This window comes from Lathyrus oleraceus, chromosome 7 (assembly GCF_024323335.1).
Source record: "Lathyrus oleraceus cultivar Zhongwan6 chromosome 7, CAAS_Psat_ZW6_1.0, whole genome shotgun sequence".
NCBI lineage: Eukaryota > Viridiplantae > Streptophyta > Magnoliopsida > Fabales > Fabaceae > Lathyrus > Lathyrus oleraceus.
Window position 1 is genome coordinate 177,204,343 of NC_066585.1, and position 12,368 is coordinate 177,216,710.

The 12,368-nt window shown below is 45.8% G+C and overlaps 2 protein-coding genes across 3 annotated transcripts; one reads left to right on the top strand and one right to left on the bottom strand.

Moving 5' to 3' along the window:
- Positions 1-2,328: 2,328 nt before the first annotated feature.
- Positions 2,329-5,211, bottom strand: LOC127107688 (transcription factor GTE7). 2 transcript variants are annotated; one of them, XM_051045004.1, is made up of 4 exons: positions 3,712-5,211; positions 3,311-3,539; positions 3,073-3,230; positions 2,329-2,964 (listed from the first exon to the last, which is right to left on the bottom strand). In XM_051045004.1, the coding sequence occupies exons 1-3, from the start codon at positions 4,954-4,956 to the stop codon at positions 3,172-3,174; spliced, it is 1,533 nt and encodes a 510-aa protein (XP_050900961.1). In that variant the 5' UTR covers positions 4,957-5,211; the 3' UTR covers positions 2,329-2,964; positions 3,073-3,171. The 2 variants fall into 2 exon arrangements, with proteins under 2 accessions (XP_050900961.1, XP_050900960.1); XM_051045003.1 differs by having other exon boundaries at positions 3,646-5,210.
- A 1,729-nt stretch (positions 5,212-6,940) lies between these two features.
- On the top strand, positions 6,941-11,224 carry LOC127102742 (uncharacterized). Its single transcript, XM_051040081.1, has one exon. The coding sequence runs from the start codon at positions 6,941-6,943 to the stop codon at positions 11,222-11,224; it is 4,284 nt and encodes a 1,427-aa protein (XP_050896038.1).
- The last annotated feature ends 1,144 nt before the right edge of the window (positions 11,225-12,368 follow it).

The window sequence follows — 12,368 nt, forward strand, 5'->3', positions numbered from 1 at the left end:
TCAAAATCTTCTTTATGTGAACTACTTTTTTTCTAAACTTTGACCACTTTTGCAAAAAGATAGAAACTTTGGCCTTATGCCATTGCATTTTCAAACTTCTTTTCTTAAATCAAACCTGTAAATAGACTTAATTATACTTGACTTAAACTTTCAAAAAAACTAAAAAGAACTAACTCATTCAAACCATTTTTAGGCCTTTGTGCCTTTCAAACTTAATTTTTGTTAAAAACAATGCATCCACTTTGGAATTTGTATCACGAACTACGAGGTTTTGATCCCCCCATTCTAATGAATTAATGAATTCTTTTCTCATCCCCCCATTCTATTTTTTTGTAAACATCACTTTATTCCAAGTACATATGCACACAAAAAGGGCTCCCTAGGAGTACCTAGGACACTTTGGGTGCTAACACCTTCCCTCTGTGTAACCAACCCCCTTACCTGTAATCTATGACATTTTATTAGTTTTGATTTGAAAACTTCTTACTATTGGGTTTTGTTCGTACTTTTTCCCTTTTCCCTTGGAAACAATAAAAGCGCGGTGACGACTCTTGTTATTTGATCTCTAGCTTGTCAATAGCTTGATGATCATGAATTTTCCGCTACAGATGGATCTTTGTTATGTAAGAATAACTCTATCAATTTAAAAGGAATAACGTAAGGGATTTAATTCCATGCACTAAAAACAAAATTGTCATAGGCACCAAACGCATTTTTCGAAACAAACTCGATGAAAATGAAAAAATTTATTAGAAATAAAGCAAGGCTTATAACAAAAGGATATAATCAAGTTGAAGGGATAAGTTATGAGGAGACATATGCTCCCTTAACTCATCTCGAAGCTACTAGACTTCTTTTAGCATTTGCTTGTTGTCTTGATTTCAAGTTATATCAGATGGACGTTAACTATGCTTTTCTAAATGGATTTATAAATGAATAGGTGTACGTCTCTCAACCTCCATATTTTGAGGATCATGAAAACTCCGACCATGTTTTTAAATTGAAAAGAGTTCTATATGATCTAAAACAAGCTTCTCGAGCTTGGTATGAACGTCTTAGTGGCTTCTTAATAAAGAAATTGTTTAACCATGAAATTGTTGACACCACATTATTTATAAAATATAAGGGAAAACATTTTATGTTATCTTAAATTTATGTAGATGATATCATATTCGATCTACTAATGAGTCTTTGTGTAGATAATTATCAAATACAATGTATTGTGAATTTGTGGTGTCCCTAATAAAAGAACTCAACTACTTCTTAGGTCAACAAACAAGCAAACATATCAAGACATCTTCGAAATTGTTTGGAGGCTCTCAAGAAATACAAAATAAAAAATGACAAATCTATTTCTTCACTTATGACTTCAAATCTTTCAATTGACAAAGATGAATCAAAAATAGAGGCTGAAATTACAAAATTTCAAGATATTATCACATTTTTGCTTTATTTAACTTACATTTTTTCTTTATTTAACTACAAGCTTACCTGATTTGTGTATGTTGGATTTTAACATTAAAGAGGAGTAAGACAGGAGTAACAAAGGAGAAAGGATAATTCAAGGGGATCCTCGAAAATATGAAATTGGACAAATACTCTCATTTAATGATTAATCACAAATGTGTCTAGCAAACCAGCAAGGCACGTGGTACTTTTTGCCTCTATCTTTTTTAGCTGGAATAGAGCCTTTTCATCTTGTTTCTTCAAACCCTTGTTTGTACCTTTGTTTGGCAAGTATCATTAAGGAGCTAGTATCCTCGATTGTCTTTTTATACAATAATAAGAGAAAAAGGGTGGTGTGCTTCTATGCTCATATGGAAATATTTAGTCACTTCTATGAAATACTCAGTCTCAAAATGAATGATTTAATTCATCTTCACACAAATTAAAAAATTAATGTACAATATTAAAATATCCTTGTTAGCCATATTAATCGTAAATATAAAATTTATTCAAAACACCATGCAGTTTGTTCATAAATCCCTTGATTTGGATTCCCTTGATTCATAAATGCCACCCCCGCCATGCAGTTGGTTTACTGTTGCTTTTGTCCCCCTTAATTCTTTCACTCCGAATTCTTAGTCTGTGCACTAAATGCAAGATCATGCGGTCGCAGAGAATTCTGTTCCCGTCTGATGGTTGTATAAGAATCAATCCTGGTCCTTTTCAAGTGTTATTATTTGAGGGAAACACAGTAGTCAGATCAGCATCATTTTCATTTCGTAAATGATCCTTCCATTCTGTTTATGGGCGAATATAAAGGCTTTTGATGGCTGTATATTGATCTTTTCAAGGGACTCTTTCTCGAGACAGAGACACTAGATATACCAAATAACATTTACATTTCGTAAATGATCCTTCAATTAGGATACTTTTTTTCCATTTCATTTTCTTTTGTTGAAATTCCTAGATAATGTAAAAGGTGGATTCCATCAAATTAACAATCCCAACAAATGAATTGCAAATCCATCTCCAAAGTCCGAGGAGGGTAAAATTCATCTACTTACTGTAATGTGTACAAGATAAACAAAGATAAAAGCACTAATTCTATCCATTATCTTCCTAACCTTTCTTAATAAAAGCACTAATTCTATCCATTCTCTTCCTAACCTTTCTTGACCATCTATCTATTTATCCTCCCCTACTAGAAAAATTATCACCACATATTACTTGCTACTCTCAGGCCTACAACTGCAGTTGACTATTGTCCAAACCCTTGGGTTATAGGAGAGATTTATACACCCAACCAATGTCACATACAGATCCTGGAGCTGATTCTCTAAGTCCCAATCCAATTAGCAATTCCCACACTTGACAATGCAAATCCTGGAGCTTGTGCTCTTAGTTCCAATCCAATTAGCAACTCCCACACTTGACAATGCAAATCATGGGGCGGGCGCTCTTGATCCCAATCCAATTAGCCATTTCCACACTGACACCAACCATCAATGTCCACAACCCCTGTGACAAAAATTAAAGAGTCATAAATTTGGCCGGCTATGCAAACTGCAAAACATATCAGTCATAATAGGAAAGGGATATAAATCAATCAATCAAATTGACATATACCTATCCAACACAATCAAGCACTAAAGCAAGAAGTAACCTTTCCCGACCAGCCATTTGGCATTGGTCTAAATGACAGTTAGTTCCAAAACCCATGCCCTGTTACAAGTGACCATTGTCGGCTTCAGAATCACTTCCGGAAGAACTTCCAGAATCTGAATCTGCAACATGATCAAAATTGAGATTCCTACCCAAGATGATTACATAATCCAAACAAAACAAGAGCAGGAAAATGGTATACCACTAGATGAAGATGAATCACTACCAGAACTGCTGGAACTACTGGAACTACTGCTGGCATGGCCACCAGCACCACCCATATCTCTATCTTTCTCAATCTCCACAGGGGGGAAATTGTTCATCGGCATATCATCCCCAATGTCAACATCTTCATCAACTGTTTCTATCTTCTTCTGCTTTTTCCCCTCAGCTGGCACCACTAAATCAACTTTCTCCCTATCAGACAACTCCTGTCAATGCAACAAGAGATTAGATTGCAACACAACACTATCAACAATGCTACATTGCAAAGTAACATCATTAACAGAACAAAAAAATGGACAACAAGGTTTTTACCCCATTGCCTTTGTTTGAAGGCACATTATTATTATCCATTAGCGCCTGCCGCTTAATCTTGCTCACCATCTTTTTCCAATTTGTCACTAATCGATCAAGTTCCCAGAGTGTCTCTGTGTCAACAGCCTCCATATCAAGCTCAATCTCATCTCCATCCTGCTCCAAATGCCCATTTCTCTTTCTTATGATCTGCACCACCTGTTCCATTTTCTCTGGAGGTAAAATCTGCAACCCAAGCCCCAACTTGTGTTTTTCCTCGATATTCATCTCCCTTTTGTTTGGATCCCTTGCCTTTGGCTTGGGCTGCTTCAAGGGCTTCACCGGAAGTACACGCATTGGGGAAGGTGTGCGCACAGGAGACTGCACCAATGGTGGATTGGAAGTGCTTGGCTGATTAGAAGTACTAGCAAGCTCAGGTGGTGGCTCTTGCAGTTTAGCAACTGGTGGGGGGATTGGAATCGGTTTATCTTTCTTCTTGACCTTCTCCCTCTCTGGCTCAATATGGTTCCATGAGCTGGCCTGTAATTCATCATCAAAACCACCACGTTCTTCAAATTTCTCATGTATAGGACGATAAAGCTCCTCAAACTTCATAAGTAACTGCATCGCTGCAGTGTTAACATCGTGACCCTTCGGATTGTAGGTCAATGCATTGTTGAAGGTTAACCGTACATCGTAAGCAAAATCCTCTGGCAAAGAGTAAGCATTCTTGGCAAGTTTATTCTTTACAGTACCCAGATCCATAGGATGCTTAATTATTTCAAAATAATCGTGAATTCCAAAAGCCGTAACATCAACAGGATTGTTAAAGATCCAACTGCTTTTATTTTTCCTCAGCTTCATCAAAATCTGACCACAAGCCTTCATCAGGTCCCCAACCTCGGGCTGTGATCTCTTCAATTCCCTAGCCGGAAAAGGCCGTTTGTTGCCGGAGACCTTCTTGCTAGTTGATTTTTTGGGGGGACCGCCACCGTTGTGGCTTGGTCTGGATTTAAAATCGCCTGATTCAATTCGAATCTTGAGCTGTCGAATTTGTTCAAGCTCCGACGCAAGACGAATTTTAAGCTCGTTGAGCTCTGTCTTGGTGTACGAAGCGATGTTGAAGGTCAGGTATTGTGAATGATCAGCAACAACATCATTGGGTCGCCGGTTGATTGAGGAAGCATCATCAGACGGCGATTGAGTCCTCTTATTGTTACCAAATTTAGGGTTAGGGTTAGCGTAAGAAACTTTACCCATGAATCCTGCTCCACCGCCTCTATGCTGCGGCCAGTTAGATTCGTTACGATTGGCTAGGACTGCGGATGCCATGTAAATGCAGAATCAAGGCCGACCGGTGAGACTCCGGCGAATCTCCGGCATGAAATTCCCAATGCGGATCGTACAGGACATGAATAGAATGAACTCGTACGATCACGAGTACGTAAGAGCACTACGCGCCGTTTGAAAACCTCACGCGCCACCGGCGAAGACTCACCTTCTAGATCTAGAGAGAGAAGCGACGGAGATAAAAAAGAGCGTGTAGGGTTTGGAATTTCGATTACCCTAATCTGAGCGAGAAAGAGAAGGGGCTTGAGCCACTTCTTAAAGGCGATGAGATCTGCCCGAGGATGTTTCGGGTAGTTTCTTTTACCTCTGATTCGTTCCAATTCGTCCATCCAACGGCAGTAACTGTTTCAATGCTTGCCCGTGAAATTGACCGAAAGATCTGTCATGAACGGTTGAGATCGTGATTTTATTCCACGTGCATGGCTTTTAGCCGTTGATCAAGAGGTGGTGATGCTGGAAATTCTCTTGGATGATGGGTTTGAGTTTGAAAATAATTTACAAAATACCAACCCGACCCGACCCGACCACAAATTAATGACGTGTCATTATGCTATGAACGGAATAAAACGTTACGCACCACGCACGGCGCGTAAACGATAGTAGTAAAAAAAAGCTTGGACGATACCGTTTGGAGGTGAGGATAGTTTAGTAAAGGAGCAGTGAACGTGGAATAAGAGAGAGGAGTTACACACTAGACGTAGAGGACCAATTCCTCCTTTCATACCATATCCCTGAATTTTCACTCAACCATAATATCATCCACCTAGTTTTTTTTTCCAAATATTTATTTATTCTTAAAAATAGAAAGCGGAGACTTTAATAAGTAGAAGATTTTTTCTAGGAACGCCTTAAAAATGTTTGATTGAAGTATTTTTAGATTTTAATTATATATTTTGCAAAAATTATTATTTTATCTTTTATTCTAAATTTTTACCACTCTCACTAATATTTATGGATGTGTTTTCTGCTTAATTAATGATATATAATATCCATTGATTTTGTAAATCTAGTATTTTAATTGAGTTTATATATTTATTCTAAAAATTCATGCAATTTCAATATATATATGACGAGTTTTCTTTTTTAAAAGATGACTTCTAGTATAAATAAAAATCGTTATTAGAAGTCAATTTTCATAAAATAAAAACAAAATTTATTTATACTATTTTTTCCATTGCTTTAGGATGTGAAATAAACTTTGCTAGAGTTTCATAATTTAAATTGGTGGACTTTTAAAAAATTGACTTTTATTTATAAAATAAAATCTAGGTGAATACTCTAACCCTGTTCTGGACTGGGCCATGACACTAGGCACGGTGCGGCCCAACGCTCGCCGAGCCCACGTCCGAACGGCCATGTCCAAGCGACCGCGAGGTCACGTTAGATGAACGACCGTCCGCCCGAAGAACGTCTCCTCGGCCCCGTAAACACGTGTCGGGCGACGAGCGGGTCCCCCTCGTATGATCGCCATCCACTTATTGTCAACCCACGTCGCGGGCACCTAAGTTGTGTCGGGCAGAGCCATAACGGCATCTCGCTTACCACGTCACCCAACTCCCCTATATTATCTCCTTAGAGATAGGGGCAGTTGGACCAGGGGGCAGACCTTGGTCTAGGTCTTAACGCTTCTTACGCGTCCCCTGGCAGCTCCTCCTTGGGCCTAGTTAATCCAGCCCATTAGGAGCCTTGGCCCAGCGCTGGGGGCTCAATATAAATACCCCTTTCATGGCAAAGGGGCAGGTATTCTAACTCACACTCTGATAACCTCATTCTGTACCTTTTCTGACTTAAGCATTGGAGCACCTTGCAGGTACACCCCCCTTTTCATTTCATTATCCGGCCCATTCACCAAGACCTTGGAAGGCCCTCCTGATCAGGTGAGATCAGTGGCGCCGTCTGTGGGAACTAACTATCCCCATCTTCATCAAACGAGGATCAAAAGCTCATTTGTTTCTGTCCTTCCAACATGGCCGGAGAACAACATAGCGATCACAGCCGTCCCCTCGTCAACTACAACATGGACGACGGCCCGCCATCCCATGAAGCGGACGTTCGGGACGGTCATCCATCCACCCCGTCTCCAGAGCCCCAAAACAACGGAGATGCCTCTCACGCCCACAATTTAGGGGCAGAGACATTTCATCCCATTCCCGTTCCCGTTGAAGGAGACGCCGTAATGATTGCCATGGTGAATGCCCTCAATCAAGCCGGTTCTATGCTCCACCAGCAGCACGAACGAATCACGGCCCTCGAAGCCGAACGACAAGAAGCCCGGCCCCAGCCGGTGAGTAGGATACAACAGCGTTCGGAGCCAACGAAGAAGCGAGGACGTCGCTCTCCCGAACCCTACGCCAGCAGGGCACGCGCCCGTCGTGACGGTGGTCGAGCGAGAACATCACCAAGGCGCGGGCACAGCCCCGACAACAACGAACTGTCTCCCTTAAGGAGCGATGAGGAAGATTTGCATTGCCCCCTATCTCGGGCAATAATGGAGGCCCCGCTCCCCAAAGGCATGGAGAAACCGCCAAACCTAGCTGTGTACGACGGGACTACAGATCCCGACGATCACGTCGACAACGTCAACGCGATGCTCGACTACCGCAATGATATAACCGGGCACCTCAAATGCCGACTGTTCTCAACGACCCTCAGGAAAGGGGCCATGGCCTGGTACAAAAGCTTGGCCCCTGAGTCCATTACGTCATGGAGAGTCATGAGGTCCATGTTCACCCGGCACTTTACAGCTTCCCGTCGTCACCCCAAGACTGAGGCGACCCTTGAAGCCATAGTGCAGAAGAAGAATGAAACACTGCGCTCATACATCGAGCGATTCAACCAGGAAGCTGTCGAGGTAGATACCACCGAGCACATGAAGAAGTATCTCCTCGAGAGAGGTCTCTTACCCGGCAGTGAACTTAGCAGAGCCGTAGGGATCGAGCCTCCCCGCACCTTAAACGAGCTCCTGCATAAAGCCCAGGCCTACATCAGATACGAGGAAAAGCAGGTGGCACACAATGCCCGCAGCGGACGTAACGCTGGGGAGACCGAGCACTCAAAACGCGATGACACGAGCATTTCCCGTCGCAACGGAGACAAACGAAGAGAAGAAAGACCTCGCGAGCTCCGGGAAGGAAGAGGCCCCGCGGGCAGATATAGCGAGTACACCTTACTGACAGCTCCTCGAGAGCGTATCCTCGCAGAATGTATCAACTCTGAATTTAAGCAGGGCAGGGTCAGGTTCCCAAAACCGTCTGCACCAAAGCCCCACACCGACAAATCAAAGTACTGCCGGTTCCACAGAAGTCACGGGCACGTGACCGAAGACTGCGTCCACCTGAAAGATGCGATTGAAATTTTAATCCAAGAAGGGCACCTGAAGCAGTACACGAGGAAGAACGAAGCTCCCAGACACGACGAGCCAGAGAAGAAGAGACCCCGGGAAAACACACCCCCTGACAACTCTCCCTATCAAGTGGCCCTCTGCGTGTCACGACCGGAAGATTTCTTCCTCCCCGAACCATTGCCCGAGGGCAAGATCACTGCACTCAGCCCCTGGGAAGACTTCCCTACCACACTGGTGATATCAGGAGGAGGGACTAACGGGGAATCCGCGGCCCTCTCCGTCAAACGTAAGTTCGACGAACTCCTACTGACTGCCCCCGAGCAGAAAGCGACATTGACAAAATACCGGGGAAAATCCAACCCAATATCCTTCTTCCTGGAGGAACTCCCGGGCGGATCCCCCAACTCGGCCATCCCACTATTGATAAGAGCAAAGATGGCCCGATTCGACGTACGACGCATCCTGGTCGACGAAGGCAGCTCAGTGGATATCATGTACGTCCACCTCTTCAAGACTCTGAAGCTAGACAAGACCAACTTAGCCCCCTACGTCGGATCAGATCTCCAAGGATTCAACGGAGCAACAACCAGACCGTGGGGATATGTTGAGCTCCTCGTCACCTTCGGCGAACAAGAAACGGCCAGGGAAGTCAAAATCCAATTTCTGGTCGTAGACTGTCCGTCTCTCTACAATTGCATCTTTGGACGCCCGACACTGGCCGAACTCACTGCGGTCCCATCCACCGTCCACCTGAAGATGAAATACTACACCAAATTGGGACGTGTGGTCACCATCCATGGTGACATCGAAGCAGCCCGACGATGCTACGACGCCGCAGTAAAAGGACAGGCCGTAGTCAGCACGAAGAGCAACTGCAACAACAAAAAGCTCAAGACCGAGGATCCTGCCCGAGGAGTCAACGCCATCGACCTCGACTGTCGCATCGGGCTGGACGAGACCGAAGAGGGGAGGTTCCCCAAGGAACGCTCTCTCGAACACCCGGTCCGACCAATCCCCGACGGGGAGTTCGAACTCATTCCTCTTGGGGACGATCCGGAAAGGACGGTGAAGATAGGTAAGGGACTACCCGAGGAAACAAGAGAAGAGCTAGTAGCATGCCTCCAAGAGAACTCCGACCTCTTCGCGTGGAATGCCGCAGAAATGCCCGGGCTGGACCCCGAGATCGCGTGTCATAAGCTAGCTGTAGACCGGGCAGCCAAGCCCATAGCACAGCATAGACGCAAGCAATCGCCCGAAAAGGCAGAGGCTGCCGAGCGAGCTGTAAAAGACCTCTTAGAGGCAAATTTTATTTCTGAAGCCCAGTACACAACCTGGCTCTCTAATGTAGTCCTCGTTAAGAAAAATAATGGAAAATGGCGTATGTGTGTTGATTATACTGATCTTAATAGGGCTTGCCCGAAAGATGCTTTCCCCCTCCCTAATATAGACTCGCTCGTTGACAACTCTGCAGGTTTTAAACTCTTGTCCTTCATGGACGCATATAGTGGATACAACCAGATCCCTATGTCGCCCGCAGACAAGAAACACACAGCGTTCATGACCCCAACGGGCAATTACTATTACAACGTGATGCCGTTCGGGCTCAAGAACGCTGGCGCTACATACCAACGCATGATGAACAAAGTCTTCAAGGACGAAATAGGGGACATGCTCGAAGTGTACATGGACGACATGATCGTCAAATCACACGAGGAGATAACCCATGCTCGACACCTTACGAAGGTATTCGAGCAGGCGAGACAGTGTAAAATGAGGTTCAACCCCGAAAAATGCACGTTTGGAGTCCGAGCAGGCAAGTTCCTCGGTTTCTATCTCACCGAAAGAGGGATCGAGGCCAACCCCGACAAATGCCGGGCATTCTCGGAGTTTCCGACCCCGAAAACCAAAAAATCGATCCAGTCACTCAATGGAGTGCTCGCCTCACTCTCCCGTTTCATCGCCAAGTCCGCCCAGCACGCGTTGCCGTTCTTCAGACTCCTTCGCAAAGAGGCTACCTTCGACTGGACCGATGAATGCGAGCAAGCGCTACTCCATCTAAAGAGGGTTCTGTCCCAACCCCCGGTCTTATCACGGCCATCAGAAAAGGAAACCCTATACTTATACCTATCCGTGGCAACCGAGGCCGTCAGCGCCGTTCTAATAAGAGAAACCGACGAAGGACAAAAGCCCATCTATTTTACGAGTAAAGCACTCCAAGGCCCCGAGCTCCGATATCAGCAAATCGAAAAGGTCGCCCTGGCCCTCATCAACACAGCGAGGAGACTACAATATTACTTCCTCGCACACACGATAAAGGTAAGGACCGACCAGCCAATCAAACAGCTGCTCGGACGTCCGGATATGGCCGGGAGGATGCTCAAATGGTCACTAGAACTCTCCGAATTCGACATACAATACGAAAGTAGGAAAGCCTTGAAAGCTCAGGCACTGGCCGACTTCGTCGCGGAGATGACCCACTGCCCGACCCCAGCAGAAAGCGCCCACAAATGGACGATCTTCGTCGATGGCGCCTCCAGCACGTCAGGCAGCGGGGCCGGGATCATCCTCGAAAATGAAGAAGGGATCCTGATAGAGGTATCATTAGCGCTAGCGTTCCCAACATCGAACAACCAAGCCGAATACGAAGCCTTCCTAGCAGGCCTGAGGTTAGCCGAGGACCTGGGGGCAAAAGAGGTAAAAATATCCACCGACTCCCAGCTCGTGGCCTCACAGGTGCGGGGAGACTACCAAACCAAGAACGACAACCTCCTCGAGTACTTGTCCCTCGTCAAAGAAAAACTTGACAGATTCGAAAAATGGGATGTTCGACATCATACCCCGCGAGCACAACACACGGGCAGACGTTCTCTCGAAACTAGCCAGCACGAGGAAAAAGGGTGGGAATAAATCAGTAATCCAAGAAATTCTCCCTCGGCCCAGCATCGACAAGCTACCGCCTCCACTCGAGGTCAACGCTATTGGAGATGCCCACTGTTGGATGACACCCATCTACAATTACCTCACGCGAGACGAACTCCCGGCTGACCCGAAAGAGGCGACCACTGTCAAACGACGCGCATGCTCGTACGTACTCCTCGAAGGCAAACTCTACCGGAGAGGATTCTCCATCCCACTACTCAAATGCGTCGAGGAAGAGAAAGTCCCCGACATACTTGGAGAGCTACACCGGGGAATTAACGCCCAACGCCTCGGCGGACGATCGCTCGCACGAAAAGCCCTCCGAGCAGGCTACTACTGGCCGACCATGCAAAACGATTCGAAAGAGCACGTCAAAAGATGTGACAAATGCCAACGACATGCCGACATGCACCTCGCACCCCCGAACGACCTCAAATCACTGTCCTCCCCGTGGCCCTTCGCGTGGTGGGGCATGGACATCCTCGGACCCTTCGTCACCGGATCATATCAGAATAAATACCTCATCGTCGGGGTGGATTACTTCACCAAATGGATCGAGGCGGAGGCACTGGCTAAAATAACCGCGCAGAACATTCTCCGGTTCTTCAAGCGCAACATCCTCGCTCGGTTCGGTATACCCCAGGCACTTGTCACAGAAAACGGGACACAATTCACGGACGGAGGATTCCAGGACTTCGTCGCCAGCCTGGGCACCACACAGCATTTCACGTCTGTCGAGCACCCGCAGACGAACGGGCAAGCAGAGGCGGCCAACAGGGTAATCCTACGTGGCCTCAAACGCAGACTCGGTGAGGCAAAGAGGGCATGGGTCGAGGAGCTACATAGCGTGCTATGGGCCTACCGCACGACACCACATTCTACCACCGGGGAAACCCCGTTCCGACTAACGTACGGCACCGAGGCAGTCATCCCGGTGGAGATACGGACGCCAACGAGGAGGACAGAGGAGCCCCTAGACGAGGAAATGAACGATGAAACCCTTAGAGCCGAGCTCGACCTAGTCGAGGAGATACGTTCCGAGGCAGCCCTCAGGGAAACAACCCTCAAACAAAAAATAGCACTACGCCATGACGCGAAAGTCATAAAAAGAGAGTTCCAGGTCGGCACCCTG